The 17,673-nt window shown below is 45.4% G+C and overlaps 1 protein-coding gene across 4 annotated transcripts; it reads right to left on the bottom strand.

The window, feature by feature from the left end:
- Positions 1-2,937: 2,937 nt before the first annotated feature.
- EBP (EBP cholestenol delta-isomerase) lies at positions 2,938-16,054 on the bottom strand. 4 transcript variants are annotated; one of them, XM_077284135.1, is made up of 5 exons: positions 15,919-16,054; positions 5,083-5,404; positions 4,843-4,879; positions 4,235-4,365; positions 2,938-3,486 (listed from the first exon to the last, which is right to left on the bottom strand). In XM_077284135.1, exons 2-5 carry the CDS (start codon positions 5,381-5,383, stop codon positions 3,263-3,265), a joined length of 693 nt encoding a protein of 230 aa, XP_077140250.1. In that variant the 5' UTR covers positions 5,384-5,404; positions 15,919-16,054; the 3' UTR covers positions 2,938-3,262. The 4 variants fall into 4 exon arrangements, with proteins under 4 accessions (XP_077140250.1, XP_077140248.1, XP_077140247.1 ...); XM_077284133.1 differs by having other exon boundaries at positions 15,865-16,016; XM_077284132.1 differs by having other exon boundaries at positions 15,878-16,004.
- Between the last annotated feature and the right edge of the window lie 1,619 nt (positions 16,055-17,673).

Consider the following 17,673-nt stretch of genomic DNA (forward strand, 5'->3'; position numbering starts at 1 on the left):
TTTCACTTTCACTTTGCGGCGCTCAGTCAGTGTGGGAAGCAGACGGCGGGGGATGCGAATGTAAGTATGTACTGGTTTTTTTTTTACATTTTACACTGGTAACCAGGGTAAACATCGGGTTACTAAGCGCGGCCCTGCGCTTAGTAACCCGATGTTTACCCTGGTTACCAGTGTAAAACATCGCTGGTATCGTTGCTTTTGGTGTCAAACACAACGATACACGGCGATCGGACGACCAAATAAAGTTCTGAACTTTGTTCAGCGACCAGCGATATCACAGCAGGATCCTGATCGCTGCTGCGTGTCAAACTAAACGATATCGCTAGCGAGGACGCTGCAACGTCACGGATCGCTAGCGATATCGTTACAAAGTCGTTTCGTGTGAAGGTACCTTAACTCCTACGCCTAATGGATTCCCCCTCTGTGCCTGCCCAGCTGTTAGTCTGCGCTATTTCTGTGACTACCTGATCCATCCACAAAACTACTCATGTCTGAGTGTAATAACCTCACAAAAACGAAAAAAAGAGCAACCAGAAACGTCCAAAATATATTGTAAGAATAAAATATATATTTTTATTAAATACCAGTTGTTTAAAAACAATGAGATCACAAGATCTGTACATGCAATAAATAAAATTACAAATACTTAATTTATTGTATCTTACTGTAAGGACGCAAGCAAATCCAGTAAAACAGTACTTGTTACGCAGTGGAATACTCTGAGATTATAAATGGCTAATGGATATATATATAAATGTATATAAAGTGCATAGACAAAAATGTGTAACGTGCTGATAAATATTATTCAAACACAACAAAATTCATTATGAACCTTATAAAGCGCATATAAAAAAAGATAAACAAATCCATGTGAAAAAATATAAAATTATATATATATATATATATATATATATATATATATATATATATATATATATATATAATTCACTTTAAAGTGCAATAGTGCAAATAACCAGATAGCCAGTGGAGGTCAGTGTTTCCACACATATATATATATATATATATATATATATATATATATATATTTGCAAGACCAGGCCCCCTGACGAAGGCAACGAGCCGAAACGCGCGTCGGGTGTTGGACGCCATTCCAGGAGACCAGGCACGTATAAACACGGCTTTGTAAGTACTTTACCTTACTTCATTATTCTTAAAAACTTGAGGTTTGATTGTAAACAGTGCAGCTCACAGTTACATCATGGTCCTGGTCTTACAAATATATATGTGGAAACACTGATCTCTACTGGCTATTTGCACTTTAAAGTGAATTATTATATATATTTATATTTTTTCCACATGGATTTGTTTGATGTATTTTTTATATGCACTCTACAAGGTTCATAATGAATTTTGTTGTGTTTGAATAATATTTATCAGCACGTTACACATTTTTGTCTATGCACTTTATATACATTTATATATATATCCATTAGCCATTTATAATCTCAGAGTATTCCACTGCGTAACAAGTACTGTTTTACTGGATTTTCTTGCATCCTTACAGTAAGATACAATAAATTAAGTATTTGTAATTTTATTTATTGCATGTACAGATCTTGTGATCTCATTGTTTTTAAACAACTGGTATTTAATAAAAATATATATTTTATTCTTGCAATATATTTTGGACGTTTCTGGTCGGTCTTTTTTTCGTTTTCATGAGGTTATTGCTTGCATAACTGGCTATCCTCTCAGGCATTTTTTTACCTCCTAGCACCCTATATGAGTGATACACATATATATATATGCACAATTAAGAGTGTAAATAATAACCAGTATAGTTTTATTAGGAGGTATCCTTGATTCGTGTTAATTATTTATGTCTGAGTGTGTAAAAGCAGGCGACACATTATATCGGGGTCAGGCTGGATACAGGACACACAGGGCAGGGATACGCTACGTCATGCCTTATGGGCAAATCAGCTGGGAGTACCCACTGTCCACAATCGGAGCACAGTGTATGGGGAGAGGGCTCCCTTGTGTGGAGATTCACTGTGCGCCATTCTGGATCTGTAGAGACCAGGATCAAGATAAAAGATGAATAACTCCACCTTGTACTCATATACAAAGTCTCACCCTCTTATCACATTCTCTCTGTACGCAGAGATAAAAGAGACAAGGACACCCTGGAATTACCAGAAAACAAAAGATCAGGAGACAGTATCAGACCGATAAGAAGCCATCAGTCCTAGAAACAAGCATTTAGGCAGCACCGAACAAAGACTGAGACCAAGCTAATGACCGCACCAGTAATCAGGAGAACCTGATGTCCACATATAGGATCCTAACAGGCAGACGCCACAGTCCGGCCTCTGACTGCCAGGGAAACCTTCCTCGTTCCTCTGACCGCTGTACCTCTCAGCCTTCCTAAATACATGCTCAGCTCAGGTGAGCGTGCACGTATTCTCAACAGTGAGAGGACATCTCCCTTAAGAACAAAAGGATTAGGCAAATTGAATTTCAATCGTATTTCCCCCAGACTCAACTACTGTGACATAGTCATAGATACCCCTATACACACACACTGTGTGGTCGGGTGGTTGCACCAAAATTGTTGGGGTCAGTCAACATTCATCAAATCTGAATGGTAACCCATTATTGTCCCACTGTAGGAGCTTGCCTGTTTGATAACAATCTTGTTGACCGTTTCCAATAACAACCAGCAGAATAGTGAGTACAGCTCTGGGGTATAATACAGGATGTAACTCAGGATCAGTAATGTAATGTATGTACACAGTGACTGCACCAGCAGAATAGTGAGTGCAGCTCTGGAGTAGAATACAGGATGTAACTCAGGATCAGTAATGTAATGTCTCTACACAGTGACTGCACCAGCAGAGTAGTGAGTGCAGCTCTGGGGTACAATACAGGAGGTAACGTAGGATTAGTTCCAAATAAAGAATTTAACTCTTCAGGTAGATCAAATATATATGTAAATTGTAAAATTGTGTTCACAATAAAGCATATGCATTTGCAAAAAAAAATAAAATGATGGCAAATATGAACATAAAGTCATAGGACCTTACATTTATACAGTGTGAATGATGATTAAGCATAAAAATGAATATAAAAGTCTGGACTATGAGTAAAAAGTGACCTCCCGCAGCGATCAGATTCCAAATAACATGTAGGATGAAAGCAAGAATCTGGTTTCCAAGGACATCACCATTATTTTTATACCTGATGCTATACCCCAGCCTCATGTCATGGTAAACCACAGTTATACCCCCATTGTCCACATTCAGTTCTTTTTTGTCTTGCTTGTGGATCTGCTCCTGTCGGCTGTGGATTGTGACTTGCTCAGGTTGATCCATGAGTCCACGATAAGGATAGACGGGATGATGATCCACAGCGCGTTCATGAAGACAAAGTAGAACCAGAAGTAAATGGGGTGCCACTTCTCGCTGTGACTGAATCCGTCCCGATACTCGGTGTAGAAGTAGAGGACATCGCCGTAGAGTTGCCCTGTGGACATGGAGAGAGGGATCAGATGGTCCCTGAGGGTACAACGCCACCATGTCTGGGGGCTCCTGCAGGGTCAGGACAGCAGAGTGTAGCAATGTTTGTATGGACACTGCAGGCGGCCAACATGCAGGTCTACATAAAATTATCATCTGGGTGTGGACTTGTCCAGTCCAATGTCTACAGGGACAGTGTAACAGTCCTCGGAGCTGGAGATAAGCCAGCCCTGGATTATATAAATAGGGTTACTTGGTCACGGAGATTAGCTGAGCTCACACTTTAAGGGTATGTGCACATGTTGCGGATTCTCTGCGGATCCGCAGCGTTTTTTGCAGTGCAGAAACGCTGCAGATCCGCAATTGATTTACAGTACAATGTAAATCAATGAGAAAAAAAAATGCCGTGCACACTTTGCGGAAAATCCGCTGCGGAAACGCTGCAGTTTAAAAGAAGTAGCATGTCACTTCTTTTTTGTGAATCTGCAGCGTTTTTGTACCCATTCCATTATAGAAAACCGCAGGGGTAAAAACCGCAGCAAATCCGCAAGAAAAACGCAGCAAAAACGCACAAAAAACGCTGCGGAAAAGCACAAAAAAACCGCAGGTGCGTTTTCTGCCAGGAGAGACAGAATCCGCACCAGAAATTCCTAAGCCTAATCCGCAACGTGTGCACATAGCCTACGAGTGACATTTTATACAATATATAATTTTTTTTCCTCACTTTCAGGTACTAGATGTCTACTGCTTCTTACCAAGTGACACAATCAGTTGCAGCACAAAGCGATAAGGCTTGTTCTGCAGGAAGGAGATCACCGTCCAGATGCTCAGTGGTCCCCATGCCGCCGCTGTGATGGTCTCCATGCAGACTGTGAAGTTATCACCTCTGCAAGAAAAAACAGTGCAGACAGAGGTCTGAAGTCTCCAATCTTACATAAGTGCAGGCCAGAAATCCCTAAATGTCTCCAGCCAATGGCATTTTAGGAAAATATCATTAATAAGGCAGAAAGTAGTATGGATTCTGCCAAATCTCGTAGCCCCGTCTCTGCTTGGACTGGAGACCCCAGTTACTGGAAAGATATTTATTCCCAGGCAAGTAGAGAACCCCGCTAAACTGAGCATATAATTATCTCACACCAAGAGTCTCCACTAATAATGTACAACCATAACCTCACAAAAAAAAAGGATCAGCCTCCGGGAATGTCCAATCAGTACAACAGGAGCCTTTATGATTTATTAGGGCACAATGGACATCATAATGGGGGTCTGCGCCTCACAACACCCCTCTATTAGCACTATTCAGCCTACAGTTCAATTAGGACATATTTACTGATTAAGATATAGCCACCGGGGTGCTACTCACATCATGTACCGGCTGTCACCTTTCCCATATTCTTTCCCTGTGGAGAGAGATAAATAGGAGACAAGCAGTAAGACAACGACGATGGAGCAGGAGACGCTGTACTGATACATGGGCAGGATGGACATTCCAGATTCCAGGGCAGCTGGTTCATGCCCTCCAAGAGTTCCAGTAGCCCCCAGACCAGCTGTCACCTAGTCTTCCCAAAAACAGACACACCTCAAGACCCCAGCCCATTCTTACACAGCTGTGACAGGAACGCCTGGTCCTTGGTGATCACGGGGTAGTAGAAGGCGAACCAGCCTTCAATGATGCCATGGATGAAACCACAGACCATGAACCAGCAGACACCCAGGCGGCGCGGAGCACTCATACCAGTCACCCGACCGGTCAGGAACCATATTATAGCCAGCAGAACCCCAGAAACTGAGAACAAAAAGGTCAAGAACTCGGACATTGGCCGGTCATTAGGACGGTAGCCATCGATCTGGAGATCCCGGGGCCAGAAAGGATGAGGGATGGGAGATCCTGTGTCTGGAGCCATATTGTGTCCCAAGTGTTACACCTGCGGGGGATAAAGGAGATCATCAGACTATGGCATGGACCGTCCATGGAGAACAGATCAGCACCAACGATCAGTGAAGTGTGTACATGACCCATATGGTGGTAAAGCCGTCCGCAACAATGGAAACATGTCCCATATATGTCCCAGGGGCTGATATAAGGGGTCTGCCACCAAGGGGGTAGAACAATTCACTTCACTCTGTATGTATATGAAAGCATCTGAGATAGGTCTGAAATATTGGTATCTAAGGAACAACACAGAGTCGGGACAGGGGCTCCATCTTGCAGCCCATCAGCCCCCAGACAACACAAGCCAGTGATTGGCTGCAGCAGTGACATGTATAGACAGTAAATTATCACTGCAGCAGAAAACAGAGAGGACCTCCGGAGCTGAGACGCCATGTCTTTTATTATACAATTACTTTTTTTTTTTTTTTTAAACCTCTTGAAAAAAAAAAAAAGGTTTAAAATGCTAAATAAAAAAAAAAAAATTCCAAATACAAAAAAATAATTCATTATGTCTGAAATAAAAATAAGAAAACGGACGTGTGTCGGGATAGTGGCGCTCAGATGATGCCTGTTACTTTGTGTATGAGGGGAAGAACCAGGGTTGTTCGTGTTTCCACCTGAATATTCGGTGACTTGGCCTTGGAGCTCCTGGATCATGTAATATTTTACATTATTACGTAACTGCAGTGTGATATCTGAACCTTATTTGTGGTTCTCTTACATCAGTATTTGTAGCCAAAACCAGGAGTGGGTGATAATACAGAAGTGGTGACCTGTCTCTATAAGGCCGGCGTCACACTAGCGAGTTTTACGGACGTATGAGCGCATAAACTACGTCCGTAAAATACGCATTGCACACGGCCCAATGAATCTCTATGGCCCAGCTCCTATCTGCCGTATATTACGCATCCGTAATATACAGTCTTGTACGGCCGTAGAAAATCGCAGCATGCTGCGTTTGTCACCGTATTGCGCAAAAAAAATAAATAAATAAAAAAAATCGCCAATGAAAGTCTATGGGGGCGAGAAAAATACGGATTACACACGGACCATGCGTGTGACTTGCGAGAAATACGCACCGGTGTTAGAGAAAAGCCGGCAATTCAATTGCCGGCTTTTCATTTCTCCTTCCCAAACCCGACAGGATATGAGACATGGTTACATACAGTAAACCATCTCATATCCCTTTTTTTTTTGCATATTCCACACTACTAATGTTAGTAGTGTGTATGTGCAAAATTTGGGCGCTGTAGCTTGTAAAATAAAGGGTTAAATGGCGGAAAAAATTGGCGTGGGCTCCCGCGCAATTTTCTCAGCCAGAGTGGTAAAGCCAGTGACAGGGCAGATATTAATAGCCTAGAGAGGGTCCATGGTTATTGCCCCCCCCCCCCCCCCCCCCGGCTACAAACATCTGCCCCCAGCCACCCCAGAAAAGGCACATCTGGATGATGCGCCTATTCTGGCACTTGGCCACTCTCTTCCCACTCCCGTGTAGCGGTGGGATATGGGGTAATAAAGGGTTAATGTCACCTTGCTATTGTACGGTGACATTAAGCCAGATTAATAATGGAGAGGTGTCAATATGACACCTATCCATTATTAATCCAATAGTACGAAATGGTTAATAAATCACACACATTATTTAAAAGTATTTTAATGAAATAAAGACACAGGTTGTTGTAATATTTTATTATACTGGTAATCCACCTGAAGACCCTCGTTCTGTAACAAAGGAAAAATAAAAAAACAACAATATCTCATACCTTCCGTCGCTCAGGTCAAGTCCCACGAAGTAAATCCATCTGAAGGGGTTAAATCATTTTACAGCCAGGAGCTCTGCTAAAGCAGTGCTCGTGCCTGTAAAAACCCCGGGAATGAATGGAAAGCAGGGGAATGTCCTGTAGTTACCTTGAGTTGCGGTGATGCGCCCTCTGCTGGATGTCCTCATGAACTGGAGCCTGGGAAAAGTTCCCACGCTCGAGTTCATATGAGGACATCCAGCAGAGGGCGCATCACCGCAACTCAAGGTAACTACAGGACATTCCCCTGCTTTCCATTCATTCCCGGGGTTTTTACAGGCACGAGCACTGCTTTAGCAGAGCTCCTGGCTGTAAAATGATTTAACCCCTTCAGATGGATTTACTTCGTGGGACTTGACTTGACCGACGGAAGGTATGAGGTATTGTTGTTTTTTTATTTTTCCTTTGTTACAGAACGAGGGTCTTCAGGTGGATTACCAGTATAATAAAATATTACAACAACCTGTGTCTTTATTTCATTAAAATACTTTTAAATAATGTGTGTGTGATTTATTAACCATTTCGTACTATTGGATTAATAATGGATAGGTGTCATAATTGACGCCTCTCCATTATTAATCTGGCTTAATGTCACCTTACAATAGCAAGGTGACATTAACCCTTCATTACCCCATATCCCACCGCTACACGGGAGTGGGAAGAGAGTGGCCAAGTGCCAGAATAGGCGCATCTTCCAGATGTGCCTTTTCTAGGGTGGCTGGGGGCAGATGTTTTTAGCCGGGGGGGGGGGCAATAACCATGGACCCTCTCTAGGCTATTAATATCTGCCCTCAGTCACTGGTTTTACCACTCTTGCGGAGAAAATTGCGCGGGAGCCCACGCCAATTTTTTCCGCCATTTAACCCTTTATTTTACAAGCTACAGCGCCCAAATTTTGCACATACACACTACTAACATTAGTAGTGTGGAATATGCAAAAAAAACACCAAGGTTACTTACCGGTAGCCGGTTTTTCCGGAGCCCATGACAGCACACCTGAGAGAGGGATCCGCCCAGTCAGGACAGGAAACCTACTGAAATAAAAGGGCGGTACCTCTCCCTCGCTTCAGTTGGTTTTCCAGAGCATGAGAGGCCCTTTTGGTTAGTACATGGTAATCCATCACCACATTATAAATATAACAAAATACACCCAGCTAAAAAGTGCGCACCAAAGGGTGAAAAAAGAAGGGAGGGAATATACAGGTGCTGTCATGGGCTCCGGAAAAACCGGCTACCGGTAAGTAACCTTGGTGTTTTCCCGTCTCCCATGACAGCACACCTGAGAGATTGTTGGAGAAAGAACACCTTAGGGAGGGACCACCGCTTGTAGCACCCTTCTACCAAAGGTAAGGTCAGACGAGGAGGATAGATCTAGCCGGTAGTGTCTAAAGAAGGTAGACGGAGAGGACCAGGTAGCGGCTTTACAAATTTGATCTATCGATACCTCTGCTTTTTCAGCCCAGGAAGTAGACACGGCCCTGGTGGAGTGAGCCTTGATGCCATCAGGGATCGGGGCGCCACAGGAAGCATAGGATAAGGAAATAGCCTCCCTAATCCACCTGGCAATAGTACACTTGGATACCCCATATCCTTTCCTACTACCCTGGAAGGCTACGAAAAGGGATTGATCTTTTCTCCACTGATTAGTCAAGGATATGTACTGCACAATAGCCCTCCTCACATCCAGTGTATGAAATTTTTCCTCCCCTGGGTTCCTAGGATTATTACAAAAGGAGGGCAACACAATCTCTTGACTTCTATGAAATTTAAGTACAACCTTTGGAAGGTATGCCGGATCTGGTCTGAGTACTACCCTGTCATCAAAAATTTGCGTGTAAGGAGGGGAGACGGACAGGGCCTGTAAATCACTCACCCTACGGGCTGATGTTAACGCAACCAGGAGTACCGTTTTAAGAGTGAGTATCTTTAATGATGATTCCTGCAGGGGTTCAAATGGACTATTGGTTAGAGCATTTAATACCAGATTTAAATCCCACGGGGGAAGTCTCTGAATTTTTATCGGTCTAGACCTACTACAGGATTTAATAAAGCGGGACACCCATCTATTGGAGGCAAGATTGCAATTATATAAGGCACCTAATGCCGACACCTGGACCTTGAGTGTATTGGTTGCCAACCCCAGTTGTAAACCCGCTTGTAAAAATTCTAAGATGGTACCCACAGGAGCCTTGTCCCCCAAAGGTTGCCCCGAAAAATCCAGAAACTTTTTCCACGTTCTACCATAAATTCTAGATGTTACTGGTTTTCTACTTTTTAATAAGGTGGAAACTAACCCCGGCGAAAACCCCCGCCTACTCAGTAATGCCCTCTCAAATTCCAGGCTGCAAGATGGAAGCCCTTCACCTGAGAGTGGCATATTGGGCCCTGGGTTAGTAGGTCCGGAATCTCTGGTAGGATCCACGGATCGGTTATAGACATTTGTCTCAGGAGGGAGAACCAAGGTCTTTTCGGCCAAAATGGAGCAATCAATATTACTCTCGCTTGCTCCATTCTGATTTTCCTCACTACTGCTGGTATCATTGCTATTGGTGGAAACACATACGCGAGACTGAAATCCCATTGAATCTGCAGGGCATCTACTGCGAAGGGATTCTCCCTCGGGTCTAGTGAACAGAACCTGTCTACCTTCCTGTTGTTTAGAGTGGCAAACAAATCTATCACAGGTAAGCCCCAGGCCTGCACTATCTCTTGAAAGACCCGGGGATTTAAAGACCACTCCCCCTGCCTCAGTGCCTTGCGACTTAGGTAGTCTGCTCTCGAATTCTCGATTCCCCTTATGTGAAGAGCAGAGAGGGATAGCAGGTGGTGTTCTGCTATTTGTAGGAGGACAGACGCTGACTTCATTAGGGAAGGGGATCTCGTCCCCCCTTGGTGGTTGATATATGCCACCACTGCGCGATTGTCCGACATGACCCTGGTATGGTGGCCCTGAATGATGGGAAGGAAGTGTTTCACAGCTCTTTCTACGGCCCATAATTCCCTTAAATTTGACGCTTGTTGTGACTCTAGATGGGACCACGATCCCTGAACAGAGAGAGTCCCTAAATGAGCTCCCCATCCTGTACCGCTTGCGTCTGTGGTGATGACCTGTTCTATCGGAGTTACCCACTGGACCCCAGATGTTAAATGATTTCTTATGGTCCACCATTTTAGCGAATCCGTTACCCCCAATGAAAGACACAGCTTGCCCTCTAAACGCCCTTTTAACAGTTTTTGCGCCGACAGGACCTCCCACTGTAATAATCTTAGGTGGAATTGAGCCCATCTTACTGCGGGTATACAGGACGTCAGAGAGCCCAGCAAGGACATTGCTTTTCTCAAAGTCATTACAGGGTGTTGAATTGCTGTTTCCACAAGATTTTGGATTTTGACCAGCTTGTTTTCTGGTAGAAGACAAAGCTGACGCCCGGAGTCCAGAACCAGGCCTAGAAAGGACTGAACCGGCTCCGGCGTCAACCTTGATTTGGCAAGATTTATTTTCCACCCCAGCAATTCTAGTGTCGTCATAACCTCTTCTATTTGTGACAGGCAGTGCGCCGCTGAGTTCCCTATTATCAGGAAGTCGTCCAGATATGGAACAATTACCACGTCCCGTGAGCGGAGGAAGGACATGACCTCTGACATCAGCTTGGTAAAAATTCTTGGCGCTATTGACAGGCCGAACGGGAGGGCAGTGTACTGATAGTGCCTGAGACAACCTTGGACATAAACCGCTACCCTTAGGAATTTTTGAAAATCTTGATGAATTGGGACGTGATAATAGGCGTCTTTTAAATCGATAGCTGCCATGAAGCACTGTGGGAACAAGGGTTTTATCGCTGTATTTACAGACTCCATTTTGAAGGAACAGTTTACTACCGATTGATTGAGGCGTTTTAGATTGACGATAGTTCTTAGTGACCCGTCTGGTTTTTTTATCAAAAAAAGAGGGGAATAAAAACCTTTTCCCTGTTCCTTGCACGGGACTTCTATCAAAACACGTTTTGAAACCAGCTCTAGTACCTGTTTCCAAGGCTAGCTGCTCTTCCGGGGTTTTTCTTTGGGGTGTTGAAATAAAAGTCCGTCACGGTGGATAAACAAAATCTATTTTTAGGCCGTCTTTGACCACCATCAGAGCCCAATGAGAGGGGGAGATGTTTACCCAGGCTGGGAAAAAAGATGAAAGCCTCCCCCCTACTGGCCTGGCGTCATTGGGAGGGCTTTTTAGTTGAAGTTGAGGGACCTTTAAACATATATCCAGATCCCCCTTTTGTCTCTGGAGTCCCAGCCCCTTCTGTCTCCCGGGGGGCGGCCTCTACTAAATTTGCCCCTCCGAAAATAAGGCCTTCTAAAGTCCACTGGAAAGCGAGGAAAACCCTTTTTCCTGTCACCGGCTTTTTCCAGAATGTCCTCCAACTTTTTACCGAAGAGGAAATGGCCATCACAAGGTATAGAACAGAGTCTGTTTTTTGAGGGCAGGTCTCCCGGGCACCCCTTTAACCAGAGAGCACGCCTAGCTGCATTGGATAAACCTGCAGCTCTGGCCGCCAACCTTACGGAATCTGCTGATGAATCTGCTATAAAGGCGGCTGCCCCTTTAGCCATAGTCACATTAGATAAAATTTCGTCCCTTGGAGCTTTAGATGTCAACTGCTCCTCTATTTGCTGTAGCCAAACAATAAGGGAACGAGACACACAGGTTCCTGCAATTGCAGGTTTCAGAGCGCCTGCGGTTGCTTCCCAGGTGTGTCTTAAGAAACCGTCCGCCTTTTTATCTAAGGGGTCCCTTAATACCCCAGAGTCCTCTAAGGGAAGGGATAGCTTTTTAGAAGATTTTGCTACTGCGCCATCAATCTTAGGCACTTTATCCCAAGTCTCTGAATCTTTTTCCTCAAAGGGGTAACGTCTTTTAGAAGCCGAGGGCAGATTACCCGATTTTTCCGGCTTTTTCCATTCTTTTTCAATAAGGGCTTTTATTTTGGAGTTAACGGGAAACGTACGTTTTCTTTTTTCCTCCAACCCCCCGAACATAATGTCCTCCAGGGATTTGGCTGTCTTCTCATCTTTTAGGCCCATAGAAGCTCTAACGGCTTTAACCAGTTTGTCCATGTTTTCGGTAAGAAAGCATGGACGCCCCCCAATATCACTATCTGAAGAGGAGCCAGGGGACTTAGAGGCGGAGGAGCAGGGAGACAATGGATCCTCCTGATATTCCTCTTCAGAATGAGAAACCTCCGACGCGGAAACTGGTTCTGGGTCTCTACTACCCTTTTTCTTAAGGGCCGCTTTAACAGAGCCTTCTACTTCTGCTCTAATTATTGCCCTTAGAGTAGAGGCAAAGTCAGGGGTTTCTTCCTGGATGGTTTTTTGAATACAATCTAAGCAAAGACTTTTCTGCCACTGGACTGCCAACGGAGCTCTACAGAGGGCACATTCCTTATTCCTGGTCTTGGAGCTAGCCTTCCTCGGCGCCTGCCAAGTAAACAGAAAATGTAGCCTATTACCACCAGGGTGACATTCACGTAGATCACTCACCACCCGCTGACCACAAACGGTACCGGAATCTGAGGCGGACTAGGAGCACGTGGAACGATTCTTCTGGGGGTAGAATCCTGAGACGACCGACCAGGGCGTTTGCCACTCCTTGCGCTCGAGCGGCTATCTTTTTTGGTACGCTGGTGAGCAGGCGTATCACTTGACAGGGGCTCACGCTGCTGCTGCTGCTGTAAAGGCTGCTGCTGCTGCTGCTGGAGTTCCATACGATCCTCCATGTCTGGAATAGCTGTATGGAAATGAGCGTTGTTCCAGCGTTATTTCTCCCTTAATAAAGGGTACTCGTGCTCTCCACCTCTTCCGGTGACCGTTGCGCTCTTTTTCCTTCCCCCTGGATACCGCCGGGTAGCCTGTGGCGTTACCGGCGTTCTCTGCATGGGCGCCGCCATCTTGGATCCGGTGCGCCGGTCTGACGTCACGCGGGCACGCCCACTCCCAGCGTACCTTGCGCGCAACGTCAGCCGCGCACCCGGAAGTGGCCCAGCTAAGGGGGAGAGAGCGGCGTGGCGGACAGAGACCGGCCCCAGGAGTCCGGACTGTGCCGGACCGACGCCCGCACGTGCGCAAGAGCCCTATGGGATCTGCGAACGGCGCTACCGCTCCTGAAGGCCGACATACAGGCGCCCTGCCTGTGCTTCCAGTGCCGGGACAGGAGCGGGTAAGAAGATCTTCTGTCAATAAAATCGAACCGCCGTTCTTCAGCACAAGGGGTTCCCATCAGGACAGGAAACCCAACTGAAGCGAGGGAGAGGTACCGCCCTTTTATTTCAGTAGGTTTCCTGTCCTGACTGGGCGGATCCCTCTCTCAGGTGTGCTGTCATGGGAGACGGGAAAAAAAGGGATATGAGATGGTTTACTGTATGTAAACCATGTCTCATATCATGTCGGGTTTGGGAAGGAGAAAGAAAAAGCCGGCAATTGAATTACCGGCTTTTCACATATCTCGTGCTGAATTAAATATAAATACAGTATATATATATGTCTCAATTATATATATCTATATATATATACATACTGTATATATGTTTTAACGAACATTTGAGCACATAAATCCATTAGATGTCGGTTTTGCAAGCCTGCGAGAAAATATCGCAGTACGGATGCCATACGGAGGATGCCATGCGCAAAATACGCTGACACACCCTGCCTACGGATGACATACGGATCACTATTTTTGGAACATTTCTGCGTATTACGGCCGTAAAATACGGACCGTATTATCATACGCTGAGTGTGACGCCGGCCTTAGACTTTTCCTCCGATTGTTCCTCTCCTGGTTTTGGCTACAAATACTGATGTGAAATACTGACCAAATACTGAACATGTGACCGTGGCCTGATACAGATGGAATTCTAGGATGTGATGTGTCGGGACTCTTCTTTTTCTTTTTTTTTTGGCTATTTAGTAAAAATGTTTCAGCTGTCTGCTGGAGCTGATGCCAATGTCCCAAGCTGGTGGCCTGTCACAAGCCACAGAGGCCAGGGACCCCCCTGCACAACGACTACAACACGGAATTAAAAAAAAAAAAAAACAGAAAACAAGAAACAAAAATAACAAACACATAATGTATCGCAAAACCCTGATATTCTGCTCTAATATGAGGACAACGGGAAACTCCATCCCAAGACATTATATACCGTGTATCTGTGGCTACTGCACACACTGCACCGGCAGCCGGCTATCTATAGATACACGTACAGCACATCTGCACACAGCCAGCTATCTATAGATACACGTACAGCACATCTGCACACAGCCAGCTATCTATAGATACATGTACAGCACATCTGCACACAGCCAGCTATCTATAGATACACGTACAGCACATCTGCACACAGCCAGCTATCTATAGATACATGTACAGCACATCTGCACACAGCCAGCTATCTATAGATACATGTACAGCACATCTGCACACAGCCAGCTATCTATAGATACATGTACAGCACATCTGCACACAGCCAGCTATCTATAGATACATGTACAGCACACTGCACACAGCCAGCTATCTATAGATACATGTACAGCACACTGCACCGGCAGCCGGCTATCTATAGATACATGTACAGCACACTGCACACAGCCAGCTATCTATAGATACATGTACAGCACACTGCACACAGCCAGCTATCTATAGATACATATACAGCACACTGCACACAGCCAGCTATCTATAGATACATATACAGCACACTGCACACAGCCAGCTATCTATAGATACATGTACAGCACATCTGCACACAGCCAGCTATCTATAGATACATGTACAGCACATCTGCACACAGCCAGCTATCTATAGATACATGTACAGCACATCTGCACACAGCCAGCTATCTATAGATACATATACAGCACACTGCACACAGCCAGCTATCTATAGATACATATACAGCACACTGCACCGGCAGCCGGCTATCTATAGATACATGTACAGCACATCTGCACACAGCCAGCTATCTATAGATACATGTACAGCACATCTGCACACAGCCAGCTATCTATAGATACATGTACAGCACATCTGCACACAGCCAGCTATCTATAGATACATGTACAGCACATCTGCACACAGCCAGCTATCTATAGATACATGTACAGCACACTGCCCACACCGTACAGCACACTGCACACAGCCAGCTATCTATAGATACATGTACAGCACATCTGCACACAGCCAGCTATCTATAGATACATATACAGCACACTGCACACAGCCAGCTATCTATAGATACATATACAGCACACTGCACCGGCAGCCGGCTATCTATAGATACATGTACAGCACATCTGCACACAGCCAGCTATCTATAGATACATGTACAGCACATCTGCACACAGCCAGCTATCTATAGATACATGTACAGCACATCTGCACACAGCCAGCTATCTATAGATACATGTACAGCACATCTGCACACAGCCAGCTATCTATAGATACATGTACAGCACACTGCACACAGCCAGCTATCTATAGATACATGTACAGCACACTGCACACACCGTACAGCACACTGCACACAGCCAGCTACCTATAGATACATGTATAGGGAGAGGAGTATATAAGGCTTTGGCTCCTGGGTTTCACCTCTGCTCCCCGCACCTTCAGGTCTCACCTCCGCTCTGCTGCTCCCCGCTCCTACAGGTCTCAACTCACCTCTTACATCAAGTAAGACAGAGACCCCGCCCTCTTACGTTCTTCCCCCAATCATTGCATGACATTGTCACCGCTTAGCCAATCAGGAGCCCATGCATTGTCGGCTCGTTCATTAACTTCAAGGCAGCTCAGCTTCAATATTGGAAAAGGCGACATATGATTGGGTGAATAAAGTTAGGGGCGGAGTCTGTGTGGTCTTCGAACCTCGGCCGACTCTCGTTCTATCGACGTCTATTGGTTGAAATCTGTAAAAAGGCACCGCCCCCAGTACTTGATTGGCTCTAGGCTATTACAGTTATTGCACCCATTCTGCTCCGCTATATAGATTAGATTACAGCATATAACGTTCGCTATAAGTAGTACTGATATTTTGCCAGCAGGTGGCAGTATAAGTTTGTGTGCTGTATGCAATAGATCGGTTAGGTGAGAGGCTCTGGACTGAGGGGTCCGCTCCCGCTTTCAGGGAATGTGCACACGTATTCTTGAGGTCTGCGGATTTTTCCACAGCGGATTTGTGAAAACCGCAGGTAAAAGGCACAGCACTTTACCTGCGGAATTACCGTAGATTTTCGGCGTTTTTTGTGCGGATTCCACTGCGGTTTTACACCTGCGGTTTTCTATGTGGAGCAGGTGTAAAACCACTGCGGATTCCGCACAAAGAATTGACATGCTGCGGAATGTAAACCGCTGCGTTTCCGCGTGTTTTTTTTCGCAGCATGTGCACTGCAGATTGCGTTTCCCATAGGTTTACATTGTACTGTAAACGCATGGAAAGCTGCTGCGGAAATGCTGCCGATCGGCAGCAAAATCCGCAGCGTGTGCACATAGCTTTAGTAGCTGCTGCGGATATGACGCTGCAGAATGTCCGCATCATGCATCCCATGGTCAGTAATTGGCAGCGCTTTGGATGCAGCACATGTCCACTCTGGCCAAACCGCTGCCGGCTTTTGAACGCAGGTGATTCCCGGATGTGTTCACTGAAGCGTGTGGAATCACCGCATCCCAGTAGCGTAGCTACCGGGAGGCAGAGGGTGCGGGCGCCCCGGGCCCGGTGCTCAGAGGGGGCCCACCCGGAGCTATGCTACTGTAATTGTATCACAGTGCGCCAATACAGTTACCTTCTGCGGAAGAGCAGGGAGAAGTGATCTTCCTGCTCTGCCGCCAGGGCCGGACTGGGACTAAAATTCAGCCCTGGCATTTGAAGTTACACAGGCCCACTTGTCACATGGTGACTGTATAATATCTTTGTACACTTGTAGGCAGGGACGGTTTTAGGCAAAGTGGGGCCCTAGGCAAAGTTTAAAATGGGGCCCCAAATGCTAACATATTGTACATCACACAAAAGCATTTCGGTTGTATTTACATGCGCTGAGTTCAGGCCGCTAAATGAGTTTGATCGACCATACTGAAGTTGTTCAACGCTTGTTTCCCGGCCTCTTTCCACCGTCTGAGACAGTATGATGGGACAGAACGATCACTAACACATCACCATACAGTATCATGTTATCAGCAGCACATCTACAGTTTATGCTGGCGATGTGCTGCTGAGAACAATGATTTTTGTTCCGGCAAAAACAATCTGAATATGCAGCATTTTACTTGTTTAGTAAAATACACCCCATAGTCCTCCATATATTATAATGCGCAGCACAGTCCTCCATATAGTATAATACACTCCTCATAGTCCTCCATATATTAAAATACACTGCTCAGTCCTCCACAGAGCATAATACACTCCTCATAGTGCTCCATATA

This window comes from Ranitomeya variabilis, chromosome 2, assembly GCF_051348905.1.
Source record: "Ranitomeya variabilis isolate aRanVar5 chromosome 2, aRanVar5.hap1, whole genome shotgun sequence".
Taxonomy (NCBI): domain Eukaryota; kingdom Metazoa; phylum Chordata; class Amphibia; order Anura; family Dendrobatidae; genus Ranitomeya; species Ranitomeya variabilis.

Coding starts and splice junctions, on each gene's coding strand:
- EBP (XM_077284135.1), bottom strand. CDS start 5,383: ATGGCTCCAGACACAGGATCTCCCATCCCTCATCCTTTCTGGCCCCGG. Junction 4,880..5,082: donor GGCGTTCCTGTCACAGCTGT/GTAAGAATGGGC, acceptor CTCTCTCCACAG/GGAAAGAATATGGGAAAGGT. Junction 4,366..4,842: donor GGTGACAGCCGGTACATGAT/GTGAGTAGCACC, acceptor TTTTTCTTGCAG/AGGTGATAACTTCACAGTCT.